We start from the raw sequence: 22614 nt of genomic DNA, 5'->3' as shown, positions 1-22614 counted from the left end.
AGCTGAAGTACCCGGCTTCGCACAGGGTCGCTTCGTGGTTATATTTATCTTAGATATTTAAAAAATAATAAGAGGTACCTAATTATTTGTTTAATATTATAATATCTATGTAATACAATATGGCAATATGAAATCAATTCTAATAGGAGTAAAGGTCAAACAAAAGAATACTAAATTAAAATCGAATCCAAAATATGAAAACGTTATTAATGTTATTAATATGTAGTAAAAAAAAAATCAAAATTGGATGGAACAAACAAACAACAAACTTTGTATTTTATATAATACTAATTTATAAACCTTCGCAGGTATGCGCACAATTACTGATGAAAGTTTTATTGCAATCGGATGAATGGAATAGGAACGCATACGAATAGAAGAATATATAATATAAGAAAACGAAGAAGATGGTTGTACTAATTCAGAAACCTTTGCGGGTGTTACCACAACAACTAACGAAGGTTTCATCGCAATCGGATGAATGGTGTAGGAACCATACTAATAAAAGAAGATATAATGAAGAAGAAGAAGAAGATGGTTGTATAAATTCAGAAACCTTCGCGGGTGTTGGCACAACCACTGACGAAAGTTTCATCGCAATCGGATGAATGATATACGGACCATACAAATAAAAGAAGATATAATGAAGAAGAAGAATAAGATGGCTGTACTAATTCAGAAACCTTTACTGGTGTTACCACAACAACTGATAAAAGTTTCATCGCAATCGGATGAATGGTATAGGAACCATACGAATAAAAGGAAATAGATTGAAGAAGAAGATGATGATTTTTCTAATTCAGAAACCTTCATGAGTGTGCATACAACCACTTACCAAAATTTCATTGCAATCGGATGAATGGTATAGGAACGCATACGGGACAGACAGACAGACAGACATTCATTTTTATATATTAGTATAACCTATACTCTTTGCACAAGTGCAAGCAATAAGTTGACAAAGTTTTATCGCAATCGGATGAACGGTATGGCTGCGCATAAAATACGAACAAACAAACAAACAAACAAATATTAATTTTTATGTATTAGATTATATAACGATTTAAGGATCGTATCCATAATATGTATATTGAAAATCAATTTGTATTCAATATCAGCCTATTTTCAATGAATTTATGAGATTTAAATAAAAAAAACTATTTTTTTATCAATGAATTATGAATAACTGATTCAAATTTGAAGAATTCTCTGCTGCTCTCAGTAGGTAACAAATTTAAAACCAAACATTGAAAGACTAGCGAAATCCAAACGCTCACAAGCTCTCAGTGCTCCATCCCGCTTAGAGCTCTCTCTCTTTCTCATCACATCCAACAACTGTGGTCCAGAGTTATACCTATTCACCAAACGAGACTCTCCGGCACCTGTAGCACCATCAGCGGTGTCCACGACAGCGATCACCCTCTCGTCCAAGAGATCATTTCTGATTATTACTGTAGATTGGTGCTCCAATAAACGTGTGTTTTTTGAACTGTCGAAAATTAATTAATTTAATTGCCTGATTGAGTTATTCCTTTTCCTCCCCTAAGCAAAGCAGTTCCTACCCCTATCCCTATTTTTCAACCCCAACCGTGAACGTAAGAAGGTAGAAAAGGTGCTTGAGTTGTATGGCGCATCTGGACTCGTCTGTGAAAAAAATTGGCGCATGGTATGGAAAAAATTGGCCATTGTACGATATTGAAAAGGTATACCTACTTTCTTCTTGGTCGTGCACTCATGGCTGAGGATCGTGACCACATTTAAATTTCGCCATCCTTTGAGCGACCAAGACTTTCCATCCTTACCATACCTATCTAGTACGCCCAAAATACTATAATTTTGAATATCGTAAAAAATATTAAAATTTCGATATTTCCGTAGGTACTATAAATTGGTGCAAAATATAGCTGATGACAAGACGTAAGGTAAGGGGAAATACTAATTTAGACCGCGTACTACCTATAATTCGGTGACAAAGAGATGCAGTGTTGCCAACCGTACTATAATTATAGTATTTGTACTATAATTTTCGTCTGCGTACTATGTACGATATAAAACAGGTATAGTACGCCCAAAATACTATAATTTTGAGAAATCGGAAAAAAAGTTGACAATAGAAGAAAACAACGCCAAAATAATCCGTGAGAAACAAAAAAAAAATTATCCCCATGTCTAAAAAAAGGTGACGTTAATTACTTAACACAGCGATTTTCAAACTGGGAGGCGCGGAGTGTTGCAAAGGGAGGCGCGAAAAGTTTAACACAATTAATGTAGCCACATGTTTGCAGTTTGCAAATGCATAGTTTGTAAAACGGCCGCTAGTTATAAACTCCAAAAAAACAGTCCTATAAAAGGTTGTTTGCAAACCTTTCTGCAAATATGGAGACTAATTTTATAATCCCTCGCTTCTACACTATTGTGAAGCGCAATGGCTATCTCGTAAAAAAATAGTATATAAGGGTCAAATTAATCATGTTGAAATTTCAGGCATATTTGTTAAGGAACGATAATTTTGTTGTTAAACTTGTCTATTTGGTTGAAATTTAAAAAAAAAATGAGTGAATAAATCAATCCAAGGACCACTAAAATGCATTCACTGATTTAAAAAGACAAAGTGAAGGCATTCATAAAAAATTGGAGCTTAAGAAAATATCAAAATGACAAAAAAAAATTTCACCATGTCTTCACTTTTAAATAATTTCTACGCCAGATATATTGAACCAAACAAAAATCTATTTACTGAGTTCTTGGTTAGTTTGCTAATGCACTTTTCACATTATTTTATGATAGCAAAAAAAAGTCGCATGCGGCGCTGCTTTGTTTCAAAGCTATTAAATATTTTAAATATGTAGTTGAAAATCCTGACCCGAGGGGTCCGCTTCAGGATGTGGCGTCCATGATAGAATCCATTTGTCAATGAACGAAGATGAATTTGGATTGACTACTATTGAAATTGATTGCGCTAATAAACAAGCACATTCGTCAAAAATTAATGTAAGATAAGTACCTAGTGAAACCTTGTTTATTTTTTTTTAATTTTTGCATTCGTAGGTTGTTGACTATTTAAAAAGGTGTATGTATTATTTAATGAAATAAGAACGGGGGAGGCGCCTAGATTAGATTTTTTTAAAAGGAAGGCGTAGTAATATAAAGTTTGGAAACCACTGACTTAACATTTGAATTTTGTCTAAAAAAACAAGACGTTAATTACCCACGTTTAATTTTTTGAAAATGCAGAAAATTATTGGTCACTCAACGCGTACTATACTTTTTGACGAAATACTATAATTTTGAAGGCATTGTACTATAATTCCACTTTCAAAATATGGCAACACTGAAGAGATGGCAACACTGATTGATTTTGAAATTTGAATTGTCAGTTGCACGTTGCACAACTGTCAGTAGTGTCAGTTGTTATTATTAACAACATTATAAAAATAACAATCCATTCGTTGAGTTGATTTACGAAAGTACTATTTCATTAATCACGTATTTATCGTCTGTTTTTCTGCAATTTGAAACCTTTGAACAAGGGGTTTTTCTATTGGAAAATACTAAGCAAAACCAATTCAGATGGCTCATTATGAAACACCAGTGAAGCCGCCGAGGACTGCTTTGGTCGCTGAAACACCATTCACAATTCCGCCGTCACCGTTTCTAAAGAAATTAGGATACGGCACAGGTATTGATACTAATAATAATTATGGGTATAAGTTATAAGTCATAAATAAAAGATGCTGGTTCTTAATGTTTTTCATCTCGTATCATATTGATCATTAATTTATAATACAATTTGTCAGGGGTCGATGTCTTTGAGATGGTGCGTTCTCCAAAAGTGGGAAAATTGCGCTCACCATGGGCAATCAAGAGAGTGTCGGAGAAGAAAAACGTCAAAACAATATTTGGTAAACGGCTGCTCGAGGAAGCTGATTTGCTGAAACAGATGGACCATCCAAATGTTGTCGGGTTCCGTAGGTTTACAAAAATGAACGATGGCAGACCTTGTCTTGCGATGGAGTCTTGCGGTGGGTCGTTAGGAGACAAAATTGAAGCTCGGAGAGAAGACGAACTCGGCTCTTATCCACCACATAACATTATGAAGGTAAGAGAAACATGTGACTATTCAGATGTGGTGTAGTTTGCAGCTAACTTGCTTTTCCCTCCACGACATCTCCACACCTGTTATGTAGGCGTATACCGTGGCGTAACGAACGTTAGGTGCTCTTCAAATTTGTGCCGAAAGTGTCCCAGGAGCAACTTCCTAAGACCTTGGTTGGCGTGCACTAGAGTGTGCGTGATTCCTACTTCGATATAATGTATTACAGTCAATTCTTGATGAGAAAAGACCTTCTCGCTCGCTGTAAAATGCCGCAAACTTTTTAAAAGCTGAGAAATTTTCCCTCGTAAATACCAAGTCCCAATGGCCGACCGGTCCAACTGAGGGTCGGACCAACTAACTGGCAGTGGTGCGTACAGACTTTTAAAAGCAAGGCTACTCTTTTAAAAATGAGTACCTTACTACATCCACTATGTTGACTCCGTTACCAGGGATTAGGCCGCAACCTTAAATTTAATAATATTAAGATTTAGTTGTATTTTATACTTGAGTATGTACAAACTTGATCTGCTTTAAAAATTCTAATTTACGAGAGAGCCAATGTATTTTCATTTATCAAAAAAGGTCTGTAAATTGGAATCTATGTCTGATTTACTATTGTCTCGCCAGCTGTCTAATTTTCGTTAAAAAAATAATATCCATGATAGTTAATTTGTAAAATAATTTATCAATTCCGTTGTAGAGATACTCGTACAACGAGTGACTTGTACACACCGATGTCAAATGTGCCACATTTTTACTTACTTTTAGTGTTATTTATTCATTTAAGGTGGCTCTGGATATTAGCAAAGGCCTGGATTACATCCATACGAAAGTAAAAATACTTCACGGCGACTTGAAGTCCTTCAATGTATTAATAAATGGAGATTTTGAAATATGCAAACTCTGTGATTTTGGTGTGAGCCTGCCACTGGATGAAAACGGAGCTTTGACGGATGACAATGCTGATTGCTACATTGGTACGCTAAAGAAACTTTCACTTTAATATATACTAGTATTACATGTTCTTCTTCGTCCTGTAATTGGAGTTGAAATGGCATATGGTTGCTTGATACAATAAAACTTTCTGAATGTTCGTATACAACATAAGGGAAAAAGTGTACCAATTTATTTTTAAAGTCACAAATTTTATTCAGGCTTTTAACTGGATCTAGCTATGTGCGGTAATCCATTTCGCCAATGTACAGCTGAACAGTACAGTACAGCAATGTACAGTAGAAGGAACACTGGTTAGCATCTTAGCTTCCCTCATTTGAATATTTAATTTAATGTATCTATTAGAGCTTATGATTTCTAGGGTTTTTTTTGAACATCGAGAATCAAGAATTCCAGAACTATGGTATATTTCATTATCGGGAGTTCGAGTTTCGTCACTTTTCCAGGTGGAACATTTATATTTTGAATGTATTTATATTTTGATTGTATTTTTTTCAATTCTAGCAAAGTACTATTTTCCACGTAGCTTCGGTGGAATTAATGTGCGGCTTCCGAAATGACTTCAAATATGAGTGATTCTTGTAGTCACCGCTTTCAAACGTGAAGCTGTCTTGAGGCATGCGGTGTTGATTTTTGTTTTATATTTCTATTTTACTCATCTCATTAAATATTGAAAGTGCAGTTCTGTTGAACCTTTCTCGATTTCTTGAGAATTTCATTATTTAACAATTTCTTGAATTAAATTTCCTGAAATAAAAATCTCAAGATAAATTCATATTTTCTCATAATCTCGATCACAACCTCGAATATCTACATGATTGTGAACATCTGAGGTGTTTATTTTCTAGAAAGTCCACAGTAATGTTTCAAAACAATGACTTCAGAAATCGGTTAATTAAAAAAATATAAATCAATCCGAATATGTCCAATTTTATTACGGTTATATTAATTGCAAATAAGGCCTTATTGTCTAATAAAAATGGGCATATTATTCTAATTTGACAATACAATACAATATAAAAAAAGAAACTAATGTTAAAAGCTGTCACTTAGGATTCGAGTCCAATATTCGTGAAAACATTTTTGTATCTGTTCTTTTTTAATTAATCCATTTCTGCTAGTCTTTAGTTTTTGAACTTATTTTGTATGCTTTCGTTTGGGTTTCCGATTCCCAATGAAGTCTCGATACATTTATCTCTCGCAATTTATTTACAGAAAACTGCAGTAACATATATATAATATATATTATATTAATACTATCGACCGATGGTACTTGATGGAATTTGAATTTAAATGCTAATGAATTTAGTTTTGTACTATTCCATTTAAGTAATTTTTTGCGACCCGGGCGATGCTGAAAGGTGAAACCCGGGTCGCAAAAAGTGACTCAAATGGAATAGTACAAAACTTAAATCCATTAGAATATAATATATATATATTATTTAGCACAATAGTCCATGAGACAGTTTAGTAGTGTAGTGTATCAGTAGTATAATAATAAAAGAAGTGAAACAATCACAACCACCCAGGCTTTAAGAAAATCATGCAAATATATTGTGACCTCACCGGGTATCGAAGCTTGCCCCGAGCTCATGTATTTTTGCGTGCACTTATGGCGCATTTCTCTAGAGTATTCAAAAAAATCTTCACTTCTAAATTTATTATTCTTGCTCGACACAGGAACACAGTGCTGGTCAGCGCCAGAAGTTGTTAACGACAATGGATTGGTCACATGCAAGGCGGACATCTTTAGTTTTGGTCTCACTCTCTGGGAAATGCTGGCTTTGGAGCCACCTCACGTCGACCATATCGCTGATGATTTGGATGACTCAGTGATTATTGTTTCCGACAATGATGACAGCATGCTCAGTGATGTGAATACAACGTATGGTATGAATACTATTTATAGTCTTACCTATCTGTGATCGATATTCGAACTAAACCTATCGATCTTTATAATACCTATTGAAATACTATTTTTCATTGTCCTTGGTTCATCGCAACCCTGGTAGGTGTGAATTCATTATATCGCAATCGATTTTAATATTTCTTTTGTCCTGCACTTATTTTGACATGTATCACTTGCCAGGAAACATTATAATTTTATTTATATACATATACAGGGTTATCATTTCGATTACATTTCATATCTCATACTGATTCAAGTCACACGAACAGCAAAATTTCTCCTCAAACGCATTAATGGAGAAACTCTGATTTGTTCTTGTTTTAAAAGCATTCACGAATTACGTCCGCTGCATGGAAATGTAACTTTTTAGCCATGATGTCATGAGTCAGCCGTGACATCATGAGTCAGTCATGACGGTGGATGGTGTACGGCTGATGTAATGGGCAGTTTCTGTCTTATACAGTTTTAATCAGTCGCATATGAGCATCGCACTAGAGGTGAGTTGGAAATACAGTCACCAGTTTCTGTACTCAAGTCTCGGATGAAACTACCCATACTCAGTACGTGTGGCCCAATAAACTTGTGATGATATCATCGCGAGTTGCTCGCTAGTTGGTAGACTTTCAATACTATTGACATTAAATGCGCACGAGCGAGATAGCACTTGAATACAAGTATATTTTAATTTATCAGTCTATGCACGCGATTGACATAATCTTATGTATGATTAATAGGTCATAAATTTTGTGTAGCAGCACATTCCCTCGGGAATGTGGTGAGGTGACGGCACAGGCTCGTTATGGCTGCTCAAAACATGCTTAAAATTAAAAAAAAATTGTATATTCATTTTATAATATTAAAGAATATTATAACCTAACATAAAAACAACTCATAAATTTAAAATGTGTCTAAAATTTTATAATAAATGGGACATTTCGAAAAGTCGAGCTCAGTGTATTTTTAGCGATTCTATTGAAGTATTTCAAATACTAGTAAGTATTTTGGAACAAGTTTCAATACTAAGTATTTTTTTTTATACTGGTAGTAAGTATACTTAGTCTTCAAAATCAACTAGTTTTTCCACCTCTACGTCGCATGTTTTAATACCTACAGTCAATGTCATAATGTATGGTTTCTGGAATTCAATTACAAAGACAGTGTAGTACATGACTTATGCAGTAAAAGTGGCCTGAGCTGACAACTGCCTCATCCACCTGACATAAATGTACTAACAATATTATTTACTTATGATATGTGTTTTTGGTTATTTTTTTCCACCTCGAACCCTTAATTTTAATTGACACCAATTGGGAAATGCTGGTATAGACAACACCATTTGTCTCTGCTGCATACTGCAGCAGGGTTGTTTCATCTTTTGCCATTGTACATAAGGCATCAACTCCATTACACTTGTTATCTTATGAACAGCATCAAACTGCTCCATTACCGATGGGTCTTCTGCGTATCTGTTGTTTGGTAAATCCGCAGCATGGCCGATAATCTATGGAAGCAGATAAAACATTACAGCTGAATTTCACTCTGCACTATCCTGGGTTAGTTCTCTCGAACCATCTAACTTCCCGTTTATCAGACTCACCCCGTGTGTGTACGGTTATCTGAGTTGGTGTGTCATAGTTGTTACACCATTTTAATTGTAATGATTGATATTTATTTTTGTTTGCAGGTACCCGGCCCCCAGTCCCCGATATTAACAAAGATACTTATAGAGACATACTCACTTTGTTTTATTGCACTACAGAACAGGATTATCATCGGAGACCGACTGCAAACCACATCACTCAGTGTGTAGAGAATATGGTCAAAAAATAAGTAAGGAAACTTGAATATTCCAATATGTACATCTCCAAAATTTAAATACATAATATTATATCAAATATCTACAGCTTATTTTGTGCAATGAATCTACCTAAGATGTTATAATTTTATAATATGTACCTAACTGAAATACAATAAAGCGCAAACCAAATTGAGGTGCATGTCATGGTGCATGTCGCTTACTGTCACGGGCTGCCGCTACGGGAAAAAAGTGTGTAATGTCGTTGTTCTTGGTGTTTTATGTTATCAGACTGATGCTCCCATCCCGTAGCACATTTTGAACCTTTAAACGAACATTGTCAGTCAGGCAAAATCTGCCGAAATCACTCAAACAACAATGAGGTCACCTCACGTTGAACTGCACTGCATCGACACCTGCATGACGTTTTGAACGTTTTTATCATATTCCACATGCCTACCTACACTCTTTGAATGTCATGTCAAAATCACGTTTTTTTGTTTTTAGCGGTTGGCACTATGTATTTTCGATAATATAGTTGTCTATAATATGGTCTGCAGGTTGGGTTCTTTTCAAAATATTATCTATGGATGTCATGCTGCAAGTATTTTAACGTACGAACACGTAGAAACTGTTAAAATTAACTGAAATTAGCATGAATAATTAATAATAATTCAAATTACTAATACATTATAGTAGGTACTTTTCATCAGTGTCTTTCTTCAGTGAATTTATGGAGATAATGATATGAATGAATAAAATAACGAAACCATAGACAAAATTTTCGCTGCGACAGCGTGACAGTAGGCGACATGCACCTCAATTTGGCTCGCGCTTAAGAATAATATTTTATTTGCAACTTCATCCAATTGTTTTATTAGATTGTACATTTCTGTTTATGAAAGGAAAAGATGTGTCTAAAATCACCAGTTTTCTTGACATTCAAAATATATTGAGATTTGAATCAATTTGTATGTTTTTCATGTTGTGTGATTGATGTGAAATTTAGTAATCCCTGGTTCCCAACATCACCATTAATTTCATCAATTTAAGATGAATCGATAATTATCATAAAGGTAATGATAATCATCCACTTCAAACCTTGTTTTGATGAAGCGATGAAGGCTTCATACTTCAATCAGGAACTAAAACAAAGGTACCATGTGTCAATCGCATTAAGATCAAAATAAGTGGTTTCTGTGCGCTAACGACATGCATTGTCGACTAGAATGACAATTCACAGTTGACTCGACTAAAAGTAGAGAGGACCTCGACTTCATTCAATTCAGTTTACAAGTTAATGATTAACTTTGTTGAAATTTGGTTTCCACCAACCATCAATTTAGATTCAACAGACAGTTGAGCAACAAACATACACGTGGGTAAATGGCATATTTTAGAGTCGTTGATTAAACTAGCCCTTTTCTAATTTATACATAATAAGATATATCTTCCTTTTGCCCACAGATTTATTCATACCCATCGGTTTAATAATATTGTTATTATTAGAGCCCGGATTTATATACTAGTGCATGTTTTGTTAGGGAGTATGCACAGCTATGAGAGATGCACAGAAATTTGATTTGAAAGACACGGAATCGAAAAATAAAATTTTATTATGCATATAAATGCATATTTGAGACGTTAGAGCATATTTGAGACATTAGTGCATATTTCATAAATAAATGCATATTTTAGAGCTTTTTAATTTATAATTTTAGTTTTTTTTAAATTATTTTATCGAAATATAACTAAGATAGAAAGGTAGATAGTTTAGATCAGGGGGGGGCAAACTTTTTGGATGGAGGGCCAAATTCAAGAATTCAAAATGAGCGGCGGGCCGCAAGTAAAATACCATTTTTAGATATACACTATTTATTATCACGAAAAATAAAGATTACAAAAAAAATAATGCGAAGAATGAAATTTTTCGAATTCAGGTGCTAATTTTGTAGTTGATATTCTCAAAACTGCTTGTAAATAGGCATCGGAGATATTTGATCGAAAAGAATTTTTATTGAGATTCATGATCGAAAATGTTTGTTCACATAAATATAAGTTTATCCAAAAATATCGAACATTTTTCTTGTATAATCTTTAAGTTGAAGGTCTGAATTAAAGGCATTGTAAAATTTGGAGATTTCTTCACAACGATGCAATTCTCTTAAATCAGTGTCACACTGCAGATGAATAATCTCAAGTTGTAGCTCTGTCGGTACACTATCAATATCTATTGAAAATGGATCGCATACTATTGCTAAAGAAATTTTAATCTATTGTCAATATTTTTTAAAAAATTATAAAGAAGTTATTCGTTAAAAGTACAATTAATGATGGCGGGCCGCAAAAAAATACCCGGCGGGCCACATGCGGCCCGCAGTTTGCCCCCCTGGGTTTAGATGCACTTGCATTTTTAATGCCATCTCCGAGCTGTGGATTTATCAGAAAAAGTGAAGTCAACTGGGGCACTTTTATTAAAAGTCTGCCCAATCACCTCTGTGGACGTTGAGAGGTCGTTTTCCCACAAAAAAATGACAATTTTTAACTGCATATTTCTTTGGTTTTAGTGCATATTTTATTGATTTTAAGTGCATACATGCATGCATATAATCATGTTTTTTGTTGCATATAAATCCGCTCCCTAGTTATTATATTCATTTTTTGTTTATCAATTATGAATAATTAAATGCAATTTATATATATTTTAATGACTTTTTATTGACTACACATTTAATTTTATACAAGAATAGTTTTCCTTTCATCTTATATACAAAATATATTTATCAATAATTATCAATTGCTTAAGTTTTACAGGTTACATTGTTCAAGATCGTCTGTGTCCGAACTTACAATTTGTTTATTGGATTATTACTTTTATACTTACCAAAATAATATTTGTTTTACTTTATGCCACAAATAAGATAAGTAATAAAATTGCCAGTCCGACCAGTAAGCAAATTATTATCATGGTTTTTTTCTAAAATTTAAAGATACATTTTTATTAGTTTATATATGCTCAAACAACGGCAGAACCCAATCTATCTTATTTATTGTATTCGTCAGCTGAATACGAGCTATTCTAACTCACATTTTGAATGTTTTGCAGAAGAGTTTTTTGAAACAGCCCACTTCAGTTATTTATTATTAATATAGACAAGTGTATGCACCATTTTTTTCAAATATAATCCTACCTACTAAAATATGATGCGTACATTTATCCATAAAATAATAAATAATTTCAGTAATTTGTTTAAAAAAACTCCCTCCTCAAAAATTTCAATTGTAAGTGAGAATAGTTCTGCATTCAGCTGACGATTTGGTTATCGGGCTGTCAATGTGTGTTTTTTCACTCATCAACGGTTCTGGCTCATTCTCAAAGGCCATTCTCAATAGAAAATGTAGGAGAGTGTACCGTTAGGTGTATGAATATGAACACCGCTCTAACAGTGTCGCAATGGGTTCGGTTTAAAGGTAAAATGGGTGTGATAATTTACTGTGTTAGTTACGACCTAAGATGCCAGATCGGATCAGATAAAAATATGTGGTTGCGATGCAATTTGAAGTGATGTTATGATGATTGATATACTTAAATGATGAGTCACACGTAGAATTTTATTTTATAATTATTTTTAGTGTATTTCCTAATAAAAATGGCTACCCAATATGCCAAGGAGTCACAAATTTTATACGGCTACCACAAATAGAGGTCGCGATTAGTACCGACAACTCAATAATTCAAGTGGATTTTTATTGAAAAATACAAAACATCACTGAAAATACATGGAATACCCTTAATTTTACACCGTGAAACCGTTGGGTTCCGCAGAATACTATTTGGAAACCACTACTTTAAAGCATCACGCTGCCCTAAACCTTATCGATAGGTAGTGGAGCCTGTTTCAGGATTTGGGGGCCATGATTATGTGCATCCAGTATTCCTTATTTATTGAATTATTATAGTTACAGTTGATACATATTTATCTATGGTTGGTATGTATGATATTTCTCCTGTCAAATGATAAATTGTGGCTTGTTATATTATAAAGAAATTGTTTCATTTATACCTTTCTTGCCTTTGTCCTGTTTATTGTACCTTTATGAAGATTTTTGTTACCGGATTCCACATGATCTGATGCTTGATTAGCAAAATGTTCCACGGTGTCAATCAAGCTTTGCTATGAAGAAGAAAGCACAGTAATTATGTTGTTTATGTCCAGCAGCAGAGTATCCACATTTAAATTTTTCAGTTTGCGGGTCTGCATTCCGCGTTTGACAAAATTCACATGTCTAACAACAATGGAACTGTTTTCGATTTAAGCCTTTTCATCTATGTAATACACCCTGATCCATTATATTTTGTATTATAGACGTGATGCTCCATGAAAGAAATTTTTACTGATGATAATAACAATGAGAAATAGCAGGAGTCTGTGTCTGCCCGCTGAACTGGTTTTGTATCCCTCGACAGTGTTTTCATGTCTTGACGCTAAAGATTTGCTGGGAATGAACATGAATTACATGAAAATATACCCTTCAACTTATTTATTTCGTGATTTCTAACAGGACGTTATGCACTCAGCAGCCATCCTCAAGACATTAGACAATTAATAAACTATAGGATTTTCATTATGTTTTTTTATATCTGAGATCGTTGAGGTACCGAATGAAAATACTAATACTGGTATTTCGGTATTTCCTTTTAAATACCGATATTAATACCGGTATTTGTGAAATACAGTCGAACTTAGTTATTACGAGGAAGATGGGACCGACTGAATTTGCTTGTTATATAACATTTTTCGCACCACGTTCTGTTTAAGCATAGAACATAAAAAATCTGAAAACCATCATAAAAATCCCCGAAACAAGCATGGCATTCATAAACTACAAAAAAAGTTGTTTATTGTAATGAAGTGCTGAGCCGCCGGCGCTGGTAGGTACCTACTGACTTCACAAAGCTTGAATTTTTTACATGCAATTTCAACCATATGCGTGGATACTTTTTCAATGTTGTCGCGCGAAAACACCAATTACATACTTGGACACTTAACTAGTGTCATAAATTTAATCCGATCCCAGCGGCATCAGTCTAGTTAACTGCCCGCTCGGATTTTATTGCTTAGGGTCGAAAATGTTGTTTTTAAACGATCGACACATTAACAGTTTTGCTCGGTATACCCTAGAAGTAGCTCGTTATAAAAGTGAATAAATGTATGGAGGAAATCATAAACTAAAATGTCAACGAATGTTTCCTCATTACATCCGAGATCTCGCTATTTTCGTGATCGTAATATCCAAGTTCGACTGTAAATGGAAAAAAATCAGAAGTATCTACCAATAAATATAATTATAAATTTCTTTAAAATATTAATATTTTATACCACGTACTATTGCTGGACTCCAAAGGCATTGAAAAGCAACAGAAGTAAACCAGACATTGCGTAACCCGACAAAAAAATACTGTCATGTTAAATCTCCTACGTTAATATATTTTGTTTCCACTTTCAATACTGAATATATCGGTATTATCTGATTTTTAAATCCGGTATTTCGGTATCGAAAAATACTGGGCTACCGGTATTGCAATCCTTAATACTGATGCCATATTTATTACGTCCGTCCCGAATCACCTTTTTTCAAAACATTGATTATATCCAACAATAATAGCATAATATGTACATACAGTTATTTTTGTCTGCTGAAATTATTTCTTTTATACAATCCAGATAACTGAGATTCTTTTATACTTATATCATCAACGAAGCGGAAAATATTGATTTTGTAATGAAAAGTACACAAGCAACCAAACCAAGGGCCTTTCTTTAGTATACTGACTATTTCTGACTTAGAGTGACATTTTTTGTTTCACGCCACCTTTATCCCTCACGGCGGCTCTGAAAACATGTGTGACAAAAACAGTTTTAATTGAATTTGTTACACTCACTTGGAAGCAACTGTACCAGTGGTGTAATGCTAAATAAAATAGTGTTGGGTTGCTGGTTTTTAAAAATTCAAATCCCCCCCCCCCCATTCATTGTTTTCCCAAAACACATTTTTCAATTTATCAATTGTACTGACAATTTTGAATTTCACCACCAGGGAAATCAGAAATAATGGGAACTGAAATACCTAACGGGTAAGGTGATAGCAGGTAACAGACTCGAGTGAGGAAGAATCCAGGTTAAACTTACACACTTGTCAAGAATACGTTGTACGTCGAATACTGAAAACTGCTCTCGGTTTATGCATTTACTGTCATTTAATGTTGGTGTATTACACACCCTATTGCACGTGCATAATGCGTGCTTAATTTTCGTAGGACACTCACACATTTAAAAACCCTGCATCAACATGCGGCGTATTGAATATAGCCTATCGGTATTCTATTTATTATCTGTTCTGTTTTCACCGCTCAAATAGTGATTCAGATGTGTATAACATAATATTAATAAAAACTATTTGAAGAGTGTCAAAAGTGCTCCAGCCTGTAAAAAAGTCCCGGCGCGGTTGTATATCTACTGACATAAAATTCATATCTAAATAAATCACGGTTCTTGTTGGTTTACAGGAAGCCAGCGGCAAACAAATTTTGCAAATAGCCGATATACTGGATTATTTGTTAGGTTTTCATCTAGGGGCGGCAGGTTATATGAAAGTGTGGTGAAGCCGGCTAGTATGGCGAAAAAGTATGGTGGGGCGGGCTGGCAATCAATTTGTGGCAAAATTTGAACGTTAACATTATATTATATGGGTACGTTATAATGACCAAAGTAAATTCTCTGTGATGCCCTGAATTTTTTTTATCGCGTCGCTATTTTTCGTAAGTTATCGGTTATTGATGGCCTGCTTCATTCAGCTGTATGAGAAAGCCGATTCATTGCCCCTCTTTTAATTTAATACCTCTATGGTTTTCATTCTTGAATTCATGAATTTTACCAAAATCAGCTATGGAAATTGAATTAATGTTCATATTGAATCTAATAAAATTGGAGACCGTATAGTATACGGTTACAGGAAGTAAGTAGCAAATAAATTTTAAAAATAGCCGATATACCTACTGGATTATTTGTTAGGTTAGGTTTTCATTCTTGAATTCATGAATTTTGTCAAAATCAGCTATGAAAATTGAATTAATGTTCATATTGAATCTAATAAAATTGGAGACCGTATACTATACGGTCATCTCTTTCTGATCAGAAAGGTCACGGTGAAGTGTTTTATGTACAATTTACATGTAACCGTTACACCACTGAGTGTATGATATTAAGCTCTTATTTGCCTGTATTTTAAATGTGAAAGATTTTTGAAGAAGTATAATCGGTGACTCTACTGTAATTAACTGATTTTTATCCTATCAATAATTATCTTTGTGATAGATCGTCATTATTCAATTGATATGGTGTCTAGAAAATAGTTTCGAAATTATTTACTTTCTCTACCAAAAAAATGTAGATATAGGAACTAAAATATTTAAATATTACCTGTTGCTGAACCAGTAATGCCATCTGCATAAACATGTTTCTCACGTCTTTCAATGTATTTTCAACTTTGATAAGTTCTCTGTGTCTACTTTCCACATCTTGCAGAGCTAATTGAGCTTCTCTTGTTTCTACTTCTATCTGGAATAGCCATAAAAAAAATTACTACAGCTTTGATCTGACCTGAACAAAAACTAATCATAAGAAAGAGTGAGAAAGCAATCAGTACGCGTTTAATCTTCACAATATGCATTTAGAGTAAGATAGGAAATATGAAAAATTATGTTAGTAAAGCTCGATGTGAAGTTTAGGTAAGTATTGGTTTGACATGTGCTTAGGACAAAACCTGAAAATACGAAATATAAAGTTACTATTTTTAATTAATTTAGTAGGAAAAAGAACTGCACTGTGTTTAAACAAACTGCTTTCTTATTTTTCCCGAGTCACAGACATCTTGGGCGGAGGGCATGAGGAAATGGAAAATACTTTCCTTTACAAAATAAAAAGTTTCCAAAGAGGAAATTGGGACATCCTGAAGATCACACAAGGGGGGGGTTATGGCCCCAAACCCCCCTCCCCAGAAACAGAAAAATATAAATTATTCAATTATATGGAGTAATACTTTTTCTTCATCAGAACCTCATGAACAAGGATAACCATCTCAACGGGTTGGCCTCACTTACAAATATATGAATAAATTATGCTTTATACTTACATTACCCACAAACATTGATATCAGATTGGATTCTATAAGTCCATGGCATTCCTCCTCAGAAATTGATTGGCGAGCTGTAAATAACAAACATATTTAACTTCAAGGACATGCAGTAATTCAAAAGGTATAAATATGAGTACCTACATAAAATTACTATTTATACTGTATAAAGTATGGTGACAAAAGATCGTTTATTCAAGATGTTGCACAGGTTTGTATCATTTACATTTGATCACTTCGCACAGCTTTGTTTCAGTTCACAATATCCAAGATTCCCAAATTTTATGGACTACTTTTAGAACATTACCCCATACAATTACTTAGTCAAAAATGATACATTGATAATAGAATTTTATCAAAAAAATGAACAACATGCTTGTTCTTCAATAACCAGTAAATTTGACCACTGAAATTGCCATATTCTCATATATAAAACCATTTAAATGCCTTTTTTGAAAGTCTCACGACTTCAAGACAAATTCAAATTATTCAGGTGAAAATCTGAGATATCGAATGGTATTCTTTGGCCTTTTGTAGTAGCGCCTCCTTGTCTTCCAGCACCTCTTTTGAATCTTCTACTGTCCCCCAAGGTGGCGGTAGCAACCACTTTTGAAATCACTATACATCAGTCAATTATATTGTTACTCTCTTCCTTTCAGAAAATTTTCAGTCTAATTCAACCGGGACTGTGTTTATATATTTTTCGTGAAAATCAGGTAAAATTTAGATTGGATATCTTTGAGAGCTAAATCTGGACAATCTCACTTTGTAGGAAAGTACCATAAGTACTAGTAGGTATATACCATTATTTTTCATTTCATAATCACCAAATATATTAAAGCGTATTATTGTAAACTTGGAGATTGAAAATAAAGCCATATTTTTGTAAATCAGATGGCCGTAGTCACAGTGCCTTTTAAAATCATTCTTTGATCAATGTGTGCTGTATACATTTAATTTTTATTTAGTATATTCGACAAACTTTCCATTGAACTTTGTAATTTTGATAATATTGGAACCTTTTACGTTCTGTATTTGCTATGATATATGTTTAATATGTTATTATCTCAAGGTCCATTCTCTTCCTCACTTGAATACGTGTATTAATTAAGGCTCTAAATGCCAAAAAGTAGTATTGCCTGTAGTTACAAAATACCGAGTCATTGCAGTAAAATTTCATGAAGCAGACCTTTTGAAAAATGTGGTTTTACAGTGTGAAGCAATCACGGCAGCTTCTATAATTTTAGGTATTAAGAACTCGCAAGTGTCAACACACCATCGTCAGCCATTTTATATTGAATGAGGTTGACCACTGTAGTGCTATTTACACCATTATAAATAAAACAGGCCAACGGACTTACAACGTCGACAGGTTTAAATATTTTGCTGTATTTTTTTGACTTACTTGAGGCACTTAGACCATAGTTGAAGTTATTGGCATTAGTATGTAAAACACTTTTCTATAAAAATGTCAGTTTTTTTGTTTTTGGTACTTAGCGCCTTAATTAATACACATATTCACTTATTCAATAACATCAGTTTTGAATGTGCGTATGTGGTATATCGATAAGTCTACCAGCCTATCAGGGTGCGAGTTTTTAATTTCGCCCTGTCTAGTCAAAGAATTTAAACGAATATTGACTAGTGTCGCCAGAACCGCTCTAGGATAAATAACAGGTTATTAAATGCGCTCTACATTGCCGACCAAGCTGACGTCACGATTCAAACCATGATTTTTAGCATTAATTTAAATTGCTATACAAACGTCCCCACTACTAGTATCAACATTATCGTAAATTCACAGAACAGTTTTTTGTGATTTACTCGAAACTCAAAAAAAACCTCCAGAGCCGGGTTTAACGACTAAGCGACTCAACTCAAAAATACCCCAAATTCCTAATATATGGCTTTTACATGGCATGTCGGCCTGTGGAAGTTTAATTTTAACACTCACTCAATTTTATCTGTCGCTGAAGGAGTGCCATTCTGCTTTCCTTGTATTTTGATAGAAATGCTTCATTATTAGAGAGCGCGTCTGAGTACAGATGCCGCAGTGATGAATATTGTAATTTAATAATTCGAGACGTGGCGGTGTTGTCAGTGATAGTTTTAGTTCTCTCTTCAAATTCCTTAAGCGCTCCGCAGGCCTTCAATCCGTTTGCTGTAGATATTGTCATATTGGAGTCCATGTCATCTTGCATAGCTGTAAATTTAATACAGTATTAAATAAGTGTAGTAGGTAATTACATATCAACGTACATCGACTTTCTACTCACTAAGGGGACATCCATACATGATATCTTCGGTCCCTATTAAAAAAGTCGGATCTGAAATTTTGTCATTTTCGGATTATTACGTAAAAGTTATTTAAACACTTTAAACATTTATACCACAATCACAGTTTATTTTGTTTGTTTGAAAAATTTCGAGATACTCAAGTTAAAAATGACGGATCTACCGAGAGTGTCCGAAAAACTATGTCGGTTATTACCAACCGATGGCTGGGCATGGGTGAGCAAGATGCGTCGGATCTGACAGTTGCTGCTATGTTCACCGGACAGACGGATGTTTTTATAAACGTTTAGAAAAGTTTCTATAACCCGTATTTTTATTCATTATGGCAACTAATAGGTCACAAAGGATATTTGATGAAACATCTTTGATTGCTCGTACTGAAAAACAGCATTTTGCAGATCCGACTTTTTTAATAGGGACCAATGATATAATACAGTCAGACCACTTTATGATTGTTTATTGGAAGAATGGATGCAGAAATTTGGTGTACAATGCCAGCAACCTCCACTTTATGGACATATCCTCGTTAGTAATTTGTTTAATACCGTATAATGTAGGGGGGGGCAAGAACATTGGGGATGCCCATGCTTAGTTCAACGTTACCCAATAATTTTTAGTCACAGAATTTGTGTATAATTTTTATATAACAGGGGTTGCACCTAAAATATTTTTGATTAGTGGGTAACAAAAAGGTCTTTTTTCTTTTTCAAGTATTCTGATCCTTCAAGAAGAAATATTGGTAAAGAGTCATATTCGGCTAATAATGAAGTTTAATCATAGCTGAGATCCTAAATTGCAACGAGACAGTGAAAATATTTTGCTTTTAAAATGCTTACATTTTTACTTGGAGTGATAAAAATACCTACTCATCCGATACTTTTTTTTTTAATTTTGTGAATATGTCCACAGAATATGCAATTTTGGATAATCATGAAATGTGTGCTAATCAGACAATCAAAATTTATAATCCAGAAAATACACCAATACCTCTTGCCGCAGTTCAAATATTCCGAGAACTTCTGAATGCAAAAGCAGGGTTTAGCTGTGATTACCCATATATTCACGATATATTATGTAATTAAAAATAATTAATAATCTAGACTGCTTCGTCTAACACAGTTTAAAGTGTAATTGAAATATTTTCAGTTAATCTTCTTCAATCACTTTATCAAAAGCATATAAAAAAAAACAGCAACTCTCATCGAACCCATTCGGAAAATGCTGATTTAAATTACACTGAACACAACGTTGATCGAATAATCAACTCATGAAGTAAAATTATTACTAACCAAGAATATTTTGCTGCTTGCAGTGTGATGTGATATAAACAATCACGCACAAAAAGTAGCTGACAAATAATCAATTTAGAAAGTCTATTATTATATAAATATATATATAATACATACTTTTTGAAACTTGATATGTTGATTCACTGTACAGTCTTTTCATAATTTGAGTTTTTTCATTAATTTCATCTATCCATTTTCTGATTTTTCCCACCTGCCACGAGAAATACAGTTAAAACATAGAATACTTTAATAATAAATATCACAGATAAAAATAATATCACATTATTGATTAAATACCTCTTTAAATACTTCTTGTCGTTTACTATCATCGTCGGTTTCTATATCAATTTGCACTGTATCAGTATTTGCGGTTACACCCAGAATCTAAAACAAATTATTTATATTTAAACTTATATAGGTAAATGTATAGGTCGTTATGTACAATAAAATCTGTCTGTTACTCTTATTAATTCTGGAAGCCGGTCTTTTACAGTCATCTTAAAGAATTCATTTAATATAATCTAATAGAGACGTGAATATTGTACGGCTTATCTTTTGTGCACAAGATAAAAGTTGTAATGTTTCCTAGGTGACTTCATGTTATTATGTATTTCTTATCATGTCTAAATAAGGGCAATGTGTTATTTGTTTAGCAGTGTTACTTTTGAAATAAATTTACCATAAAAGAAAATATTTTTTGATAGACAACCCATTTGTATTAAAAACAATAAATTATCAACATTAATATAGTAAAGTTACTTTAATAGGTTACAGATAATTAATTAGGTAATAAATAAATTATTACAAAGATAATAATCTTAGTTTACCTTAGTTAGTGTTTGGAGGTACAGAAGTCTTTTCTTTGTCTCTTTTCCACTCACCGGAATTAGGTAGACGGACCACTGGACCATGTGAAGGATCGGGGCCCGTTGGTAAGGATTTCTGTTACCGAACACATAACAATATGAAACACCCTGCAGAGCATTTTTGATGTTTACCAACTTTCACGACTTGTCAAGTGGCACCATAAAATGACAACATCATAAGTTTGAAGAATGAGATTGGCGAGACAGTCAGCACTTTTACGTGTAAAAAGCTATTATCGCAATAATTTAAAAATACACACGATTAGTGCCATTAAATCCATGCACGTGTAGTCACATTAAATAGTACTACCGATTATAAGCATTACAAATATTTATAAACTTTACCATAACCACAACACATAATCATGGCCCCCACAAGGTGGGGGCTGACAGGGCTCTAGCCTAGGGGCCCGGCGTAGCGGGTCGAGCAGTTAAGTAAGATAAACACACCACACATTTGGTCTAATAGTAAAAAAAAAGGTGCTATTATACTTGAGAAATATGTGGCTATGCAATGCAATTTGATGTGATATGATGATTAATATAATTAAATGGTAATACATGCATAGAATTTTTTTAATAACTGTTTTTAATGTGTTTCCTGACTAATATAAAATGGCTATTTATGCAATATGGCAAGGGGTCGCATGTTACTTAGTTAACACAAAAGGGGGTCACGATCAGTACTCCATAATATGATGACGAGTGTCGACAACTCAATAATTCAAGGGATTTAATAAAAAATACAAAAAATCGCTAAAAATACACGGGGTATCCTTAATTTTAACTCGCGGAACTCTGGGGTTCCAAGGAATACCATTTGGGGAACACTACTGTAGAACTTTAATATCTACATAAGCACATACTTTTTGTTATGTTGGTTTTAAGTCATTTTTGTAATTTGTATTTATTATGTATTATGGCGCATTCGGCTATCGCTGTAATGCCATAATACTGTTTTCTAAATAAATAAATAAACATCATACTATCCTTAACCTTAGGGATATGTTGGGGGCCATGAACATAATAGCATAATATGGAAAAAGAACATTGTTTGGACAATGCCGTATAATTTGAACACATGGGACTAACATTATCGAGATTCTAGACAGCGACTTAATTGAAACAGTGCTATGAATTAATTATGTGCCACAGAATTATTTTATACTGAATGTTATTATCATATTCCGCCTGCCCTTCTCACATCAACAGTGAGG

General features: G+C 33.8%; 2 protein-coding genes across 4 annotated transcripts; one reads left to right on the top strand and one right to left on the bottom strand.

The window, feature by feature from the left end:
- The first annotated feature begins 3350 nt into the window (after positions 1-3350).
- On the top strand, positions 3351-9721 carry LOC147064509 (lymphokine-activated killer T-cell-originated protein kinase). 2 transcript variants are annotated; one of them, XR_015071886.1, is made up of 6 exons: positions 3361-3679; positions 3798-4099; positions 4884-5073; positions 6731-6940; positions 8644-8951; positions 9562-9720. XR_015071886.1 is itself a non-coding variant. In XM_085957542.1 (5 exons), exons 1-5 carry the CDS (start codon positions 3571-3573, stop codon positions 8787-8789), a joined length of 957 nt encoding a protein of 318 aa, XP_085813668.1. In that variant the 5' UTR covers positions 3351-3570; the 3' UTR covers positions 8790-9721. The 2 variants fall into 2 exon arrangements, 1 of the variants encoding a protein (XP_085813668.1); XM_085957542.1 differs by having other exon boundaries at positions 3351-3679; positions 8644-9721.
- A 1739-nt stretch (positions 9722-11460) lies between these two features.
- On the bottom strand, positions 11461-21574 carry LOC147064508 (syntaxin-like). 2 transcript variants are annotated; one of them, XM_085957544.1, is made up of 8 exons: positions 20993-21139; positions 20829-20915; positions 20649-20742; positions 18902-19150; positions 16948-17021; positions 16236-16373; positions 12819-12929; positions 11461-11731 (listed from the first exon to the last, which is right to left on the bottom strand). In XM_085957544.1, exons 1-8 carry the CDS (start codon positions 21026-21028, stop codon positions 11660-11662), a joined length of 861 nt encoding a protein of 286 aa, XP_085813670.1. In that variant the 5' UTR covers positions 21029-21139; the 3' UTR covers positions 11461-11659. The 2 variants fall into 2 exon arrangements, with proteins under 2 accessions (XP_085813670.1, XP_085813669.1); XM_085957543.1 differs by lacking the exon at positions 20993-21139 and adding an exon at positions 21359-21574 and having other exon boundaries at positions 11547-11731.
- Positions 21575-22614: the final 1040 nt, after the last annotated feature.

The sequence above is a fragment of the Rhyacophila brunnea genome, unplaced genomic scaffold (genome assembly GCF_057557595.1).
Source record: "Rhyacophila brunnea isolate RB1 unplaced genomic scaffold, BYU_Rbru_1.0 scaffold_7, whole genome shotgun sequence".
NCBI classification, from domain to species: domain Eukaryota; kingdom Metazoa; phylum Arthropoda; class Insecta; order Trichoptera; family Rhyacophilidae; genus Rhyacophila; species Rhyacophila brunnea.
The sequence above is the reverse complement of the archived record's forward strand: the minus strand, read 5'-3'. Positions and strand labels throughout refer to the sequence as shown.

Excerpts from the sequence above, each read along its gene's own strand:
- LOC147064509 (XM_085957542.1), top strand. The coding sequence starts at position 3,571 with ATGGCTCATTATGAAACACCAGTGAAGCCGCCGAGGACTGCTTTGGTC. Across the intron at positions 3,680-3,797 it reads GAAATTAGGATACGGCACAG|GGGTCGATGTCTTTGAGATG; the intron begins GTATTGATACTA and ends ACAATTTGTCAG. Across the intron at positions 6,941-8,643 it reads TGATGTGAATACAACGTATG|GTACCCGGCCCCCAGTCCCC; the intron begins GTATGAATACTA and ends TTTTGTTTGCAG.
- LOC147064508 (XM_085957543.1), bottom strand. The coding sequence starts at position 21,442 with ATGGTCCAGTGGTCCGTCTACCTAATTCCGGTGAGTGGAAAAGAGACA. Across the intron at positions 20,916-21,358 it reads ACCTCCAAACACTAACTAAG|ATTCTGGGTGTAACCGCAAA; the intron begins GTAAACTAAGAT and ends AATTTGTTTTAG. Across the intron at positions 12,930-16,235 it reads CATTACTGGTTCAGCAACAG|CAAAGCTTGATTGACACCGT; the intron begins GTAATATTTAAA and ends TCTTCTTCATAG.